General features: G+C 39.6%; 1 protein-coding gene across 2 annotated transcripts; it reads left to right on the top strand.

Moving 5' to 3' along the window:
- Positions 1–2,608: 2,608 nt before the first annotated feature.
- Positions 2,609–9,016, top strand: LOC143281939 (ARL14 effector protein-like). 2 transcript variants are annotated; one of them, XM_076587248.1, is made up of 4 exons: positions 2,614–2,874; positions 4,329–4,456; positions 6,581–6,616; positions 7,272–9,016. In XM_076587248.1, the coding sequence occupies exons 1-4, from the start codon at positions 2,716–2,718 to the stop codon at positions 7,498–7,500; spliced, it is 552 nt and encodes a 183-aa protein (XP_076443363.1). In that variant the 5' UTR covers positions 2,614–2,715; the 3' UTR covers positions 7,501–9,016. The 2 variants fall into 2 exon arrangements, with proteins under 2 accessions (XP_076443364.1, XP_076443363.1); XM_076587249.1 differs by lacking the exon at positions 6,581–6,616 and having other exon boundaries at positions 2,609–2,874.
- The last annotated feature ends 3,993 nt before the right edge of the window (positions 9,017–13,009 follow it).

Genomic DNA, 13,009 nt, shown 5'->3' with positions numbered 1-13,009 from the left:
ATTGGCAGTAAAGGGGAGTGAAGATGGATGTTCCCTCCGTTAGGCAAAGGGCAGTAATTTCCGACCAAATATTTAGTTGTTGTTTGTTTGTTTTTTCCATAACGACATAATCTTTTGATTTCTCCGCTTCACGTGCAGTTTAACACCATGCAAAAACATTGTTTGCTGATCAGTATACACGCTGAGAGCAATTAAGTAACTTTACTGATGCATCACACCTTATCTTTTTGTCATGTAACGTCTCGTATAATTTTATGAATAAGGAGGGATAAAAGGGCGAAAAACCAACAAAATATGCTAATCATGCCAAATAAAATTATGCAAGAATATTATATGAAATGAATATGGGGCTTTAGTATCATTGATAAAGCAGTAAAGATGGGAAAGTTAAAAGAAATCCCCAAAGGAAATATGCTAAAATTTTGCAAAAGTGGATACACCAGGACATTATGAGTATTTTAGTTTGGTTGGGTGGCATTGTAGCGGGAAAAATGTTGGCCAAATTTAGTTCTGAGTTAGGGCGACCTCTGCGGGGATCACACTCGGAAACTCTGCTCCTCCGTTCTTTGGAGGAAAATGTGTGGTCTTTCTTCCTTTTGTTTTTATTCCTTTTTAAAAAAAATTTATATATATATGTCTGTGAGTGAATATGTCAGATGGGAGGTAAGTCAGTGGAGTGAGAGTAGGACAGGGGGGTTAGGGAGAGTAATTAGCACAGTGGGGACATGGTGGGGGTAAGGAGGTGTAGATGGCACATAGGGGGAATAGGGTTAGAGAGGATGGGAGTTGGGTAGAAGGAGGAAAAGGGGGGAAGGTAGGATAGGAAGGAGTGGGGAGGTAGGGCAGTTAGTAGGAGAGAGAATGTTGGTGTGTTTGTACCAAGAGTTAGGAGGTGAGGAAGGAATGGAGAAATATATATATGTATTTATTTGGTGTGTGTTTGAAAATGTAGAAATTTGGGACACTAGTTTACGACCTTAACATTCTGCTTTGTGTTCCTTCGAAACCAGTATACATGTTGGTCCTTATATTCGTTAATAGATTGTTGATCTGGTGGAGAAAATGTGAGGAGAGAGAGAGACAGACAGAAACAGAAAATGAAGGAGGGAGAGAAAGAAAAAGAGAGAGATAGACAGAGACAGGGAGATATACAGTGAGAGAGAGAGAAAGAGTGAGAGAGAGGGGTGTGGAGTTTCAAATGAACTGTGTAGTTAAATATCATATAAATCAATATGGGAGGGAGGGAGAGAGACAGACAGACAGACAGAGACACAGAGAGATACAGAGACAGACAAAGACAGAGATAGAGTTGAATATATCATTGGACTGATGTGGATTTTAGAGAAGAAAGAGTGTGAGTTGAAAGAGAGAACTAACGAGCGAACGAAAATGTTTTAATAAACTTTGGCAGAGAGAGAAAGAAAGAAAGAAAGAAAGAGAGAGAGAGAGAGAGTGAGATGGATGGATAAACAGGCAGACAGATGGTGATGCTGTTATAGAGTTTCCAATGTATAGTGCAACTGTATATAATGTACACTGACTGTATTTCCATTTTATTGTGTTTAATTTACTATATTCCTGACAGAGCACTTTCAGATTAAAAATATTCATAAATCACTTCAAACACCCAATAATCAAGCTTCTAGAGTGTACACATGTGAAGGCATTAGTCTATGATACAGTCCGACAGATATTCAGACAGGTATTTTAATTATGTGTATTTAATGTGGTATTGTTAAGTTAGAGAGTGCGTTTTCAAAACAGTTACGTGATAATAATATATGCTCTTTGCATCATTACTAAGCCTCATATGAATTTTGAAAATGTGTGTATTATATGCCGCAATATGTTATAGCTCGCATGCAGTGTCGCCGGTGCAGTTGATCTTTTGGTGTGCCTCTCCTGGCATACATTGCCGGCGACAATAATTATGTGCATGGCAATATATGCCGCAACATGTGTAAGCCTCGAGTTCATGTGTGTGTGTGTGTGTGTGTGTGTGTGTGTGTGTGTGTGCGTGCGTGCGTGTGTTTGTAGAGGGGCAGAGGGGGGGGGGGGGGGGGCGAGTGGATTCCTGTATATGCGCGCACGTGTAGGTGTATGTGAGTTCAGTTATTCAATAATATTTAGGGGTTGTGAATAGTAAGTCAAGTGCTGCTTTCGTTATTCCAAAACCTTAAGTCTCAACAGTTACTTCATCTGGAAAAGTTCTAAAACGTTCTTCTTCACTGTTGAACAATTCTGATGGTGTTAAAATGTATAATCTCGTTTCCGAAAAACCGTTTTTCAGATTCTATTTTGTGTTGATAGTAAATCAGTTCTTCACGGTATCAGATCTTTAAAAGACACAGTCAGGTCAGAACTCATTGAAATAACCATTTCGTTCACGAACTCGAGGCTTACACATGTTGCGGCACATAGTGTCGCCATGCACACAATTATTGTCGCCCGGGTAATGTATGGCAGGAATGACACAATAAAAAATCAACTGCGGGGGAGTATCGACACAGGGGAGTATCGACACGCTCCCCTCTGCACGCGCCTCCGTGCCGGTGTATGTGTGTGTGTGTGTGTGTGTGTGTGAAGATAAGCTAGTGCGATAATTTACCAAGCGGCATACATTTTGAAACATTTCACAGTGTGGAGACCTTTCCCTGTGAGGCATCCAAGGGTATCCATTCCATGATAGCAGTGTGAGTTAGCTGCCTTGGAAAAATGGCTACCGACGACATGCAAGCGGTCGGGTCTCCAATGACTGTTTCCGAATCAAAGCCGACTGGTGGTGAATTTTTTGAGTCCCAGCCAGCAACTTCGAGGACGAGACGCCCCATGAGATCAACAGCAATGCCAGCGAGACAAAGTGCATCAAGAATGGTTTGTTTAACTGGTGCCGAAAGAGGAGCAAGCAGTACAGTCTGTCAACAAGATTACGTCGATTGCGTTTTCGGTTATATAATTATTATCTATTTCATTCTAATTTAAGAAAACGACATGTCACCTTAGCTAAGGATCTCCTTCACCTCGTCTCTGCAAACATGATTTAACTACGTTGTAATCCGTAGCAAATGCTTATACTGTCACTCTCTTAAAAGTTTATAAATTTTATAATAAGAAATGAATAAATAAAAATTATCAGAGAAACGTTTAATATTTTTACATAGACAGACGAAAGGTTTGCTTGGTCAGGTCAAGTGTTCTTTCGCAGTGGAATTAGGTTTCTGTTTGTCACTTTTTTGGGTGTTTTTTTTGTTTTGTTTTTTGTTTTAGTTCTTTTTTTTCTTTCTTCCTTGTAGTTGTACATTGTAATTGTTGCAAATTTTCTTATTCAGTTATTGTGTTAGAATGTCAGAATGAGAAATGGGGATGTTTGTCTCTTTTCTGTTTATTTTGTTTGAATGGATAAATCTCTGGGTACTGTTTGGATCGTGTCAATATAAAGAGTACATGTGTATTTTCTATCTGATCTATGCTAAGAGTTTTGTTTTTGTTGTTGTTTTTATCTTAGTTCTTGGAATTTCTAGTTTTTTTCCCCATTACTTTGATAATACTGTCTAAAAGAAAAATGTATCAGTTAAATAGCTTTATTTGTCAGTTTGTGTTTCTCAAAACTGGAGCAAACTGCAAAGTGGATTCACTGAGGTTCAACTTCAAGCAAAGTCTTTTGCTTGGTTCAGATCAAGGCCCAGCAGTATCAGATTGAGATTTGAAAAAACCAAAGAAATGGGTGATAGGTGAGAGAGTGGGAACTATACCATTCCTTTTAGATTTTAGTATTTATGGTTGATTAAACTCGATATTAGACAATGTAGAGAATAATGTTGAATGCCATCCTTTTTTTCCCCATTAAATTGTTTTTCATTGGTACTGACACTGTGACAGAAAAACCTGGCTGGCAAGCAGTCGACAATGTAAGAACATGATTTTGCTGTTTTTGAATCAAACTTATTTTTTTTATTGACTGTCTGGGTATGCCCTGTTTGTTGTACAAACAACAAAAGGGCATTTTCTTCCGCTTTCACCAAGTTGTGTGGTTGAAAAGAGGATTTTTGTCTGTCAGTCTTTGACTTTCTCTCCCTCTCTCTTTTTTCCCCCTCCCCCCTTTCTCTCTCCCTTCCTCTATTCCTCTCTCCCTCCCTCCCCTCTTTTTCAGTAACTTTGTATACATGTGGATAGTTCTGTTTGCCTTTTTGTATAGCATTCAGATAATGTGTGAATACTGGCCTACTTTGTTATTTTTATTTTTAATCTTGTGTTTCTTTTTTATGTTTGTGCAAACTAAGATCTGAATACAGATAAATTTACCAGTTGTTTGCATGCTGTTTGTGCAGAAATACTGCCCCGTGAACCAGCTGAAGCATATAGCGTTAGACAAAAATGGGACATTTATGACTGACTTTGATCCTGAGAAATCCAAACGAGAAATGAGAAAACTCAACAGGAAGATTCACAAAGAAAAGTGAGTGTGTTTTATTATATAGAACTTTCTGAGGTATGATTCATAGAATGTGTGTCAAACTTACATGCATGCACACAGAGAAATGTTCCACAACTTCAGCAGGGTATAGAAATTCAGAAAGGTATATGAAAATTGATTTGTTATAATCTTGTGTTTCTTTAATCTTGCATCCCAAAACAGATGTATGTATGCGTTCACTCTGAAACATTGTATCTGTAGCTAAACACAGATGCCACGGTCATTTATCATAACAACTGCAAGTCTTTTAGCACCAGAGTTGGCTCTCCTCCCATGAATCCTTTTGGCAACAGCATGATATACACATTGATTGTATTTGCATTTGTATTTGCATTTCTTTTTTATCACAACAGATTTCTCTGTGTGAAATTCGGGCTGCTCTCCCCAGGGAGAGTGCGTCGCTACACTACAGCGCACCCATTTTTTTTGTATTTTTTCTTGTGTGCACTTTTATTTGTTTTTCCTATCGAAGTGGATTTTTCTACAGAATTTTGCCAGGAACAACCCTTTTGCTGCTGTGGGTTCTTTTACGTGCGCTCAGTGCATGCTGCACACGGGACCTCAGTTTATCGTCTCATCCAAATGACTAGCGTCCGGACTACCACTCAAGGTCTAGTGGAGGGGGAGAAAATATCGGCGGCTGAGCCGTGATTCGGATCAGTGCGCTCAGATTCTCTCGCTTCGTAGGCGGACGCGTTACCTGTAGCCCATCACTCCTAATGGCCTGACCACCTAGCATGAGTGCAGATTTGTATAATATTAATAATGAGATATGATTTGGGTTTAGAAACTGCAAAAAATTAGATACTGGCCGTGTGTGTGAAGAGTGGAGGCAGCTATCTGTTTGTTTTGTTTTGTTTGCTTGTTGTCGCTATTTGATTAAGTATCTGAAGCATTTGTATTTCATAGTTTTCTCCATTGAACATTTTTCTTTCTTCCATTCTTAATAAGCATATGTGCAGGCATGTCTAAATGATGTCTGTAAAGAAAAACTGTCACATCAGTTATGGAAATGATCACCAATGCTTTGCACATGCAAAATTCTAAGCAAAACAACAACATAGAGAGAGAGAGAAAGAAAATGAATGCATAACATTATCAGAACTAATTGAAAAACATGACAAGTGTTGCCCAAGATTTCAAATTTGTGCAATGGATGAGAGATAAACAGTTGATTCTGGCATCGGCTGGCAGTTTGTCAGCACATGAATTGCAGGTCCCAGAGCCAAAAACAGCCATTGGAGCAGTGAATTCATACCCACTGTTGTCTGTGGTTTGGCATAGGAAGGCAGGGCCCAATAATCTCCTGCTATTTTAACATTCCATATCTGGTCAGGTACCCATTCATACCTGGATAGAGTGAGGAACATTGGTGTGCATTGCCTTTCCTAAGGACACAGCATCGTAGCTAAACGGGGCCTCAAACCTATATTACTGGTGAACGCTGGATCAGAAGTCTGCCTAACCGATTCTGCCACGGTGCCCTCACAGAATAACTGTTGGTATTCAAACCATGAGTGCAAAGGTGTTTCATTAGACTGCCATGTATTTACTTATCTCTTTGTTTGTCTTATTCCATTTTAGGTTGATTTTAAAAAAAAGTTTTATATACCTCTGGTACTTTCTGGTAGGCTCTCAATGATTTTATAAAAGCAGATGCAGTATAGCATGTGGGGATCAGTCTGCATGCTTTGATACCTCTTGAAACTGAAACTGAAAGTGAAACTACTAGTCTGAAAAATGGGCAGAACTTTTCACATAGTTCAAATTATGATATTGGTGGAGTCTTGAGTTTTTAAATCTTTATTTCTCTTGAGGCTGTTTTTTTCTTCTTTTTTTTCTTTTTCTTTCTTGTCTTATGGAATGAATTAGGATGGTTCTTCCATACATTTGAATTTGTTAACAGATAAGATAATTGTAGTGATTGTGAATTAGTAATACTTGTGTAGCCCAAGCAAAATTATTGCAGTTTAGTAATACTTGTGTAACCCAAGCAAACTGATTGTAGTTTAGTGATAATACTTGTGTAATCCCAGCTACTGCCTTGCAGGAATGAATAATCAGGCTAGACAATGTTTTGTTTTCCATATGGCACCCTGTAATCAGAGCAGTGGCTGCCACAGACATCGTCAGCACCAACAGGTCTGTTGACACGTCCGGTATGGTATAGCTAGCAATCAGTGCACTCTTTCCCCTCAGCCACTGGTTACATGCACTCACACATTTCAGCTGATACACACCCCAGGAGGTTCTGGGCTCATGCCACATTTCAGCTGATACACACCCCAGGAGGTTCTGGGCTCATGTCTGTTTAACAGAATGTCAAGTGCTTGAAAGTATGAGTTGTTTCAGCTTGTACAAATCCAGGAGAATATTCTGAAATATATTTTCTTCTTTGTTGGTTCTTTGTTGTTTGTTTTGTTTTTGTTGTGTTTTTCATATTATGTGAATGTTTTACACAAACCTTGTTAGGCTGTCAAGGCCTAACCAGCACATTGGGTTTATGTAAAGGTAAGGCATCAACTCCCTTTTTCCTTCTCCAAAGCAGGTGTGGTGTAGCATGTATGGAGCAGTCCACATCTTTTGACATTCACAAATGCTTGCACACACATATATATGTATGCATGCTGACAGGCATACTCACACACACACACACACACACACACACACACACACACACACACCTTCACTGAACATTGTTGTTCTATGTCCACCCTCATCCGCTGTGACCTTTCATGTGAGCTGATAACTGAAAGACCCCACTACAACCCTGAACCTTCCCTGTTTCCCTTGACAGCAAGAAGCAGAACCAGATGTACGACGAGAAGGGGCGACTGCTGGAGAACTCACAGGATGTGTGTGACTGCCTTGACAAGGACTGCTCTGGTTGCCACTTCCCCTGCCCCAAGTGCTGCTCCGAGAAGTGTGGGGCTGAGTGTCGCTGTGAGAGGCGTTGGATCTATGAGCAGATTGAAGTGGAGGGTACCAACCTGGTGCTGAAATGGGGCATTACCAAGCTGCCCTGACTGGGGACTGAAGAAATTCAGCATGTGTGAAGAGACAGGTAACTCAGTGTGTATGTCTGGAGTGAGCTGCAGGCTTGCTTGTGAAAAAAAAAAACCACACCAAAAAAACACACAGAGAGGGGAAAGAACTGGAAGGAATGGCATCAGCAAGTTGGTTTGACTGGGGCTGGGGCAGAAAGAAAGACATGGACAGGTGAGTATGTTCTGGAGCAAGCAGCAGGCTTGAAAGGAACAGAAACGGCATCATCAAGATGTCTGACTGAGGCAGAGTTACAGGCAGATAACTGTATGTTCTGGGGCAAGCAGCAGGCTTGAGAGGGGAAGGAACAGAAATGGCATCACCAAAGTGGTCTGACTGAAGCAAAGTTCTTTACAGGCAGGTAACTGTGTGTTGTGGAGCAAGCAGCAGGCTTGAGAAAGGAAGGAACAGAAACAGCATCACCAAGATGGTCTGACTGAAGCAGAGTTAAAGTTTTTGACAGGCAGGTAACTGTGTGTTCTGGAGCAAGCAGTAGGCTTGAGAGGGGAAGGAACAGAAACAGCATCACCAAGATGGTCTGACTGAAGCAGAGTTTAAGTTTTTGACAGGCAGGTAACTGTGTGTTCTGGAGCAAGCAGTAGGCTTGCTTTGTCAACAATGCAGAGAGGGGAAAAACAGGAATGGGTTTGGGTCTGTGGAGTTTTGTGTCTGTGGTGTTTGTTTGGGTTGTGAACAAACACTTGGTTCAGTGGAAAGAACAGGAGTGTGTGTGTGTGTGTGTCTGGAGTTTTGGCTGGCTTGTGAAAAGACACTCAGTACAGGGCAAAGAACAGGAATCGGTTTGTGTCTAGAGTTTGGTTGGCTTGCGAACACACACACGGGATAGAACAGAAATGGGCATGTGAAGTTTTGTTGGCTTCTGAAAGTTCAGAAGAAAACAGCAATGAATCTTTCTGGAGTCCGTTTGTTTGAGAACAGTCACTGGTACATGGTTGGGAAAAAGAATTGTCTGTATAGATTTTTGCTTCATGTGTGCACACACAGGTAAAGCAGGAACTGCTATGTCTCAGTGTCAGGGGTTTGCTTGATTTGGGAATGCTTGGAGGGAAATATGTCTTTGTTTTGAGTGTGTGGTATTTGAGAACAGACATGGGACAGAAATATGTTTTTGTAACAAGATTTTTTTACAGACAAAGTAAAATTAAAGTTAAGTGTGGATTCAGATAGCACTTTGTGACCACAGACAAGACATAAAAAGATTTGGTTCAACCAAAAACTGATTTGAAGGCGTGACTGGTATCGGGGTGGTTTGTGTGTGAGCAGAAATAAAACAAAACTGTTCTTTACATTTGTTGTTGTTGGTTTTTTGTTTGTTTATTTCTGTCCTTTTTCTTATTTAGTTTTTTTTTTTTTTAAAGCAAAGATTAAGATGAGATGGATTTCAGGGATGTGTTTTTGATCATTGCCAAGAGATATGAACAAATAGATAGATCACTTGGTTCTCTCCCTTTAGTTACATTTTCCCCCGGTTTTTTGTTTTTGTTGTTGTTGGGGTTTTTTTTGTTTTTTTTTGTTATTTTTTTTTTTTTTTGGGGGGGGGGGGGGGGTTATTTATTTTATTTTATTTATTTATTTTTTTATAGTTTTCATGTTTATGGATGAAGACAGTTTAAAGAAGTGGAGGTAAGGGAAAGAAATATTCAGAAATTAGAAAAACAAAATAAAAAGAAACAAAAAGACTTTTGCTCATAACTTTGTACATAGCACTGTTGACTCGGTGTGCTTGAGAAATGGCTGTTTTGTGTAATGCTGTTCAGAAATTCATTGTTTTGTACTTGTCTGTGTAAACTTTCTCTTTTTTTTCTTTTTCTTTTTTTTAGGGGTTCGGGGTGAGTGCTTTTGTTTACATGCTATTTCCTCGTGGTGCTCAGGACAGGGGGGAAGTTTGTATGTTTGTGTCTAATATGCATCTAGAATTTCTGAGAAAATGTTTTGTAAGTTTCAAAAAATACAAAAGCCCAGGGGAAAAATAGATGAATTTACCACAAGCTTTTCTCCCTCTTTAAAAAAAAAAAAAGAAGGAGGAATCTTGCATGTTTGGAAATGAATGAATTTGTGAACATTTTCCATAAGAAGCAGAGTGGAAGTAAGCTGGAGTTTTTGTTTGGATATGTTTGGATTGAACGCAAATGTTGTATCAGCTGAACATATGACACACATGCTCAAAGTTTAAGAGAAAGTGTAACTCCTTAAAATAAATTTACCTCATAATAGATTATGATTAATCAATGAAGCTTCTTGTAAACATGATTTGGGATCAGTGGAGAATATGGAAACACACACTTCCGAAAAAAAATAAGACTAATTTTTAAGGTGTGTTTTGAGAGAAATATTTATAGCTTCTGAGTTGGGGGGAGGCATTGCTTTCATAGTGCAACAATGCCTTTTTCTGCACATGCGTAGTGTTATTTGTGGAGGAGTGGCCAGTTTTTCTGTTTGTTTGATTAATTTTTTTTTTTTTTTTTTTTTTTTTTTTTTAGAATTATAAGTGCAAAACTTTTTAGGTTCTGTTTGAAGACTGACAATGTTGACTTGGAACTGTGGTGGACAAAGATGTCAGTACTGTTTAAACAAATGGGTCTTAGGGAAGATTTGATAGAGGCTACTGAGGTGAAGTGTCTCATGTTAATGGAAGGATCATATAAGACCATCCACATTTTTTCCCCTTCTAAACAGTGAAATTGAATGATATGAAAATGCCAAGACCAGTGTTTGTTTCATTAGATTGCGTGCTATATTATTGTTTTGCATTTTTTTTAGGGTTTGTTTCCTTTTCTGTCACAACTTTGAGAGGTTTTTTTTCTTCATTGTTTCATTGCTTGTGTTACAGTCCATGATTTTGGCCCTTCTCCTCATTACAGCACCACGATTTTTTTCCCCTCATGTAAACATGTACAAGTGTCAGTATAATATCCATATCAGTTAATTGAAAAAATGTTCATGGTTTTGATGTGTGTGTGTGTGTGTGTGTGTGTGTGTGTGTGTGTGTGATTTGAAGGCAGCACTCCATGCACGTTACTTGAGAAAGAAAATAAACTTTACAATTTTTCTGTTTTTGTGTGGTTCTGTTTGATGTTAATTTATGTTAAATCAGTATTTCAGAAAAAGTGTATGTGTGGATATGCATGTGTATGTGTATGTATGTCTCTGTCTCACTCTGCCTGTCTTTTTCTTTCTTACTTGCTTTGTCAAAGACACACTCACAGGACAACAGAACACACAAACATGCACACACATTAACTCCTTGATTGCTACTGATGAGTGTGCTCATCAGTGAAGTTTTGTCACTTCACTGAGATGTGTTTCAGTTTACAGGCCAGTGTGTCAGTCATCATTCTTTGAGGTTTGGGTTGTTGGTTTTTCTTTTCATACCCCTTGACATTTCTTCAGCAAAAATAATGACACCACTCTAACTTACTTCACTGTATCCTACTGCTTCTACCATGAAGGTGTTGCAGGGAGATAATGGTGATACGCATCAAATGGGAGGCCGAGGTTAGCGTCATGATGTGGGCATGGAGCGTGTCTGAAACTTCGTCAGTCCAGTGCTGGTGTGGTTTTCCTCTGGTTCTGTAGGCTGAATACTTGGTATTGTAGGCTTGCAGGGCTCACTGGTTGACTGGCATTCTTGTTAGGTAACCAAACCAATTTATGCATTGGTGTGCAGTGTACGGGTTGGTTGGTGAAGTACCAGCCTTCTTTCTGATATTGTCATTTCTGACCTGTCCCTTAAATAGTTTTGCCAGTTGTTTGACAGAGTCATCTCAGTCTCACAAGTTGTGAGTTTGCACTCCAGGGCTTTGTTCAGAGTCCAGGTCTGGCTCTAATTGGTAAGGCTGGTGATGAAGACTGCTTTGATCACCAGTATCAGTATCAGTAGTTCAAGGAGGCGTCACTGCGTTTGGTCAAATCCATATACGCTACACCACATCTGCTAAGCAGATACCTGACCAGCAGCATAACCCAACGTGCTTAGTCAGGCCTCAAGAATAAAATAAAATAAAAATTTTAAAAATAAAAACTAAATAATAGATAAATACATAAAAATACTACTGAGTATAATAATATTTATAAGGCGCAAAATCTTGATGAAGTCAACTCTAAGCGCAGACACACACAAGATCACCAACTTTTTTGTACACAAAAATGAGTGACTGCCACACTGATCTCATTTCACCAAGGTTCAGTAGTTAAGGGGTTAACCGTCAACACACACCAGCATAGCAGGTTCTCTTTCTGAGTGGAAGCAAATGGGTCAAAATCTGATCCACTCAGGGGGACGTATGGGACTTTTTTGTTTACCTTCCTGCCCGCCGGCGTGCACACACACACACACACACACACACACACACGTACCTACGCTTGTTCACACATACACAAAAGTGCGTTCTTGCTCGTATCTTTGCACACACGCGCACACACACACACTCACACGCACATGTGTGCACACACCTCAACTGACACCTGCCTGAACACACACAGAAAAAGTACATGTAACCCTCCTCCCTCCCTTCCCTGCCCCGCTGATACAGGGGGTTGGTTTGGTTTGTTTCTCCACTGTCACTCTTCCTAGTCGTTTGAATTTGACAAAACATATACCCTGCCTCTCTCCCACTCTCTTTCACTCAATATATATCACCTAATAACAGGTACTCTACGTCATATGTATGTGTCACTCATTCTCTCAGAATGACACAAAATTAATGAATACATTTTAAATTCATATCTGTGAAAGGCACAGGGAGGTTAAATCTATATTTGGAAAAAAGAAAAAAAAAAAAAAAAAGTGACGGTACCATATACGGTTCAGTTTGTTTCGTCAGCTGTTCCAATGTAACCTCAGTTGGTGACCGTACATGTTTGGTTTGTTACATCAGCTGTTTCCCAGTTAACCTGAGGCAAAGCAAGCTCATGACAAGAATGAATGATGCAACACCACCACATCATTTGAACACAGACGATTGGAGAGGTCCGCTTTAATGAACAGCTCAATTTTAATCATTTTATTTTATTTATTTTTTTTTTTCGAATTTGAAAATTAAATCCATTCCTGTACCTATCCATACACCTGTTTATACAGCCATCGATTTCAGTATAGATAGGTGTATCCACGCACACACACACACACACGGCACATACTCACATTCGCATGCGCGCGTGCACACACACACACACACACACACACACACACACACACACACACACATATATATATATATATATATATACTTGAGCACACACAGACGCACACAGTCAGGCGAACACTCGTACAGAAACCAACACACACACACACACACATACACACAACCAAGAGCACATACACAAAATACACACACATATTTTAACACACTCAAGACTGACCAACACACACTGACAGAAGCACACACAGGCCAACACACACAGACGCGTGCACACACACACACACACACACACACACACACCTCAGTAATGTTGGCCCCAAATTTCGTC

Source organism: Babylonia areolata, chromosome 5 (genome assembly GCF_041734735.1).
Source record: "Babylonia areolata isolate BAREFJ2019XMU chromosome 5, ASM4173473v1, whole genome shotgun sequence".
NCBI lineage: Eukaryota > Metazoa > Mollusca > Gastropoda > Neogastropoda > Buccinidae > Babylonia > Babylonia areolata.
This window is presented reverse-complemented; position numbering and strand designations above follow the sequence as displayed.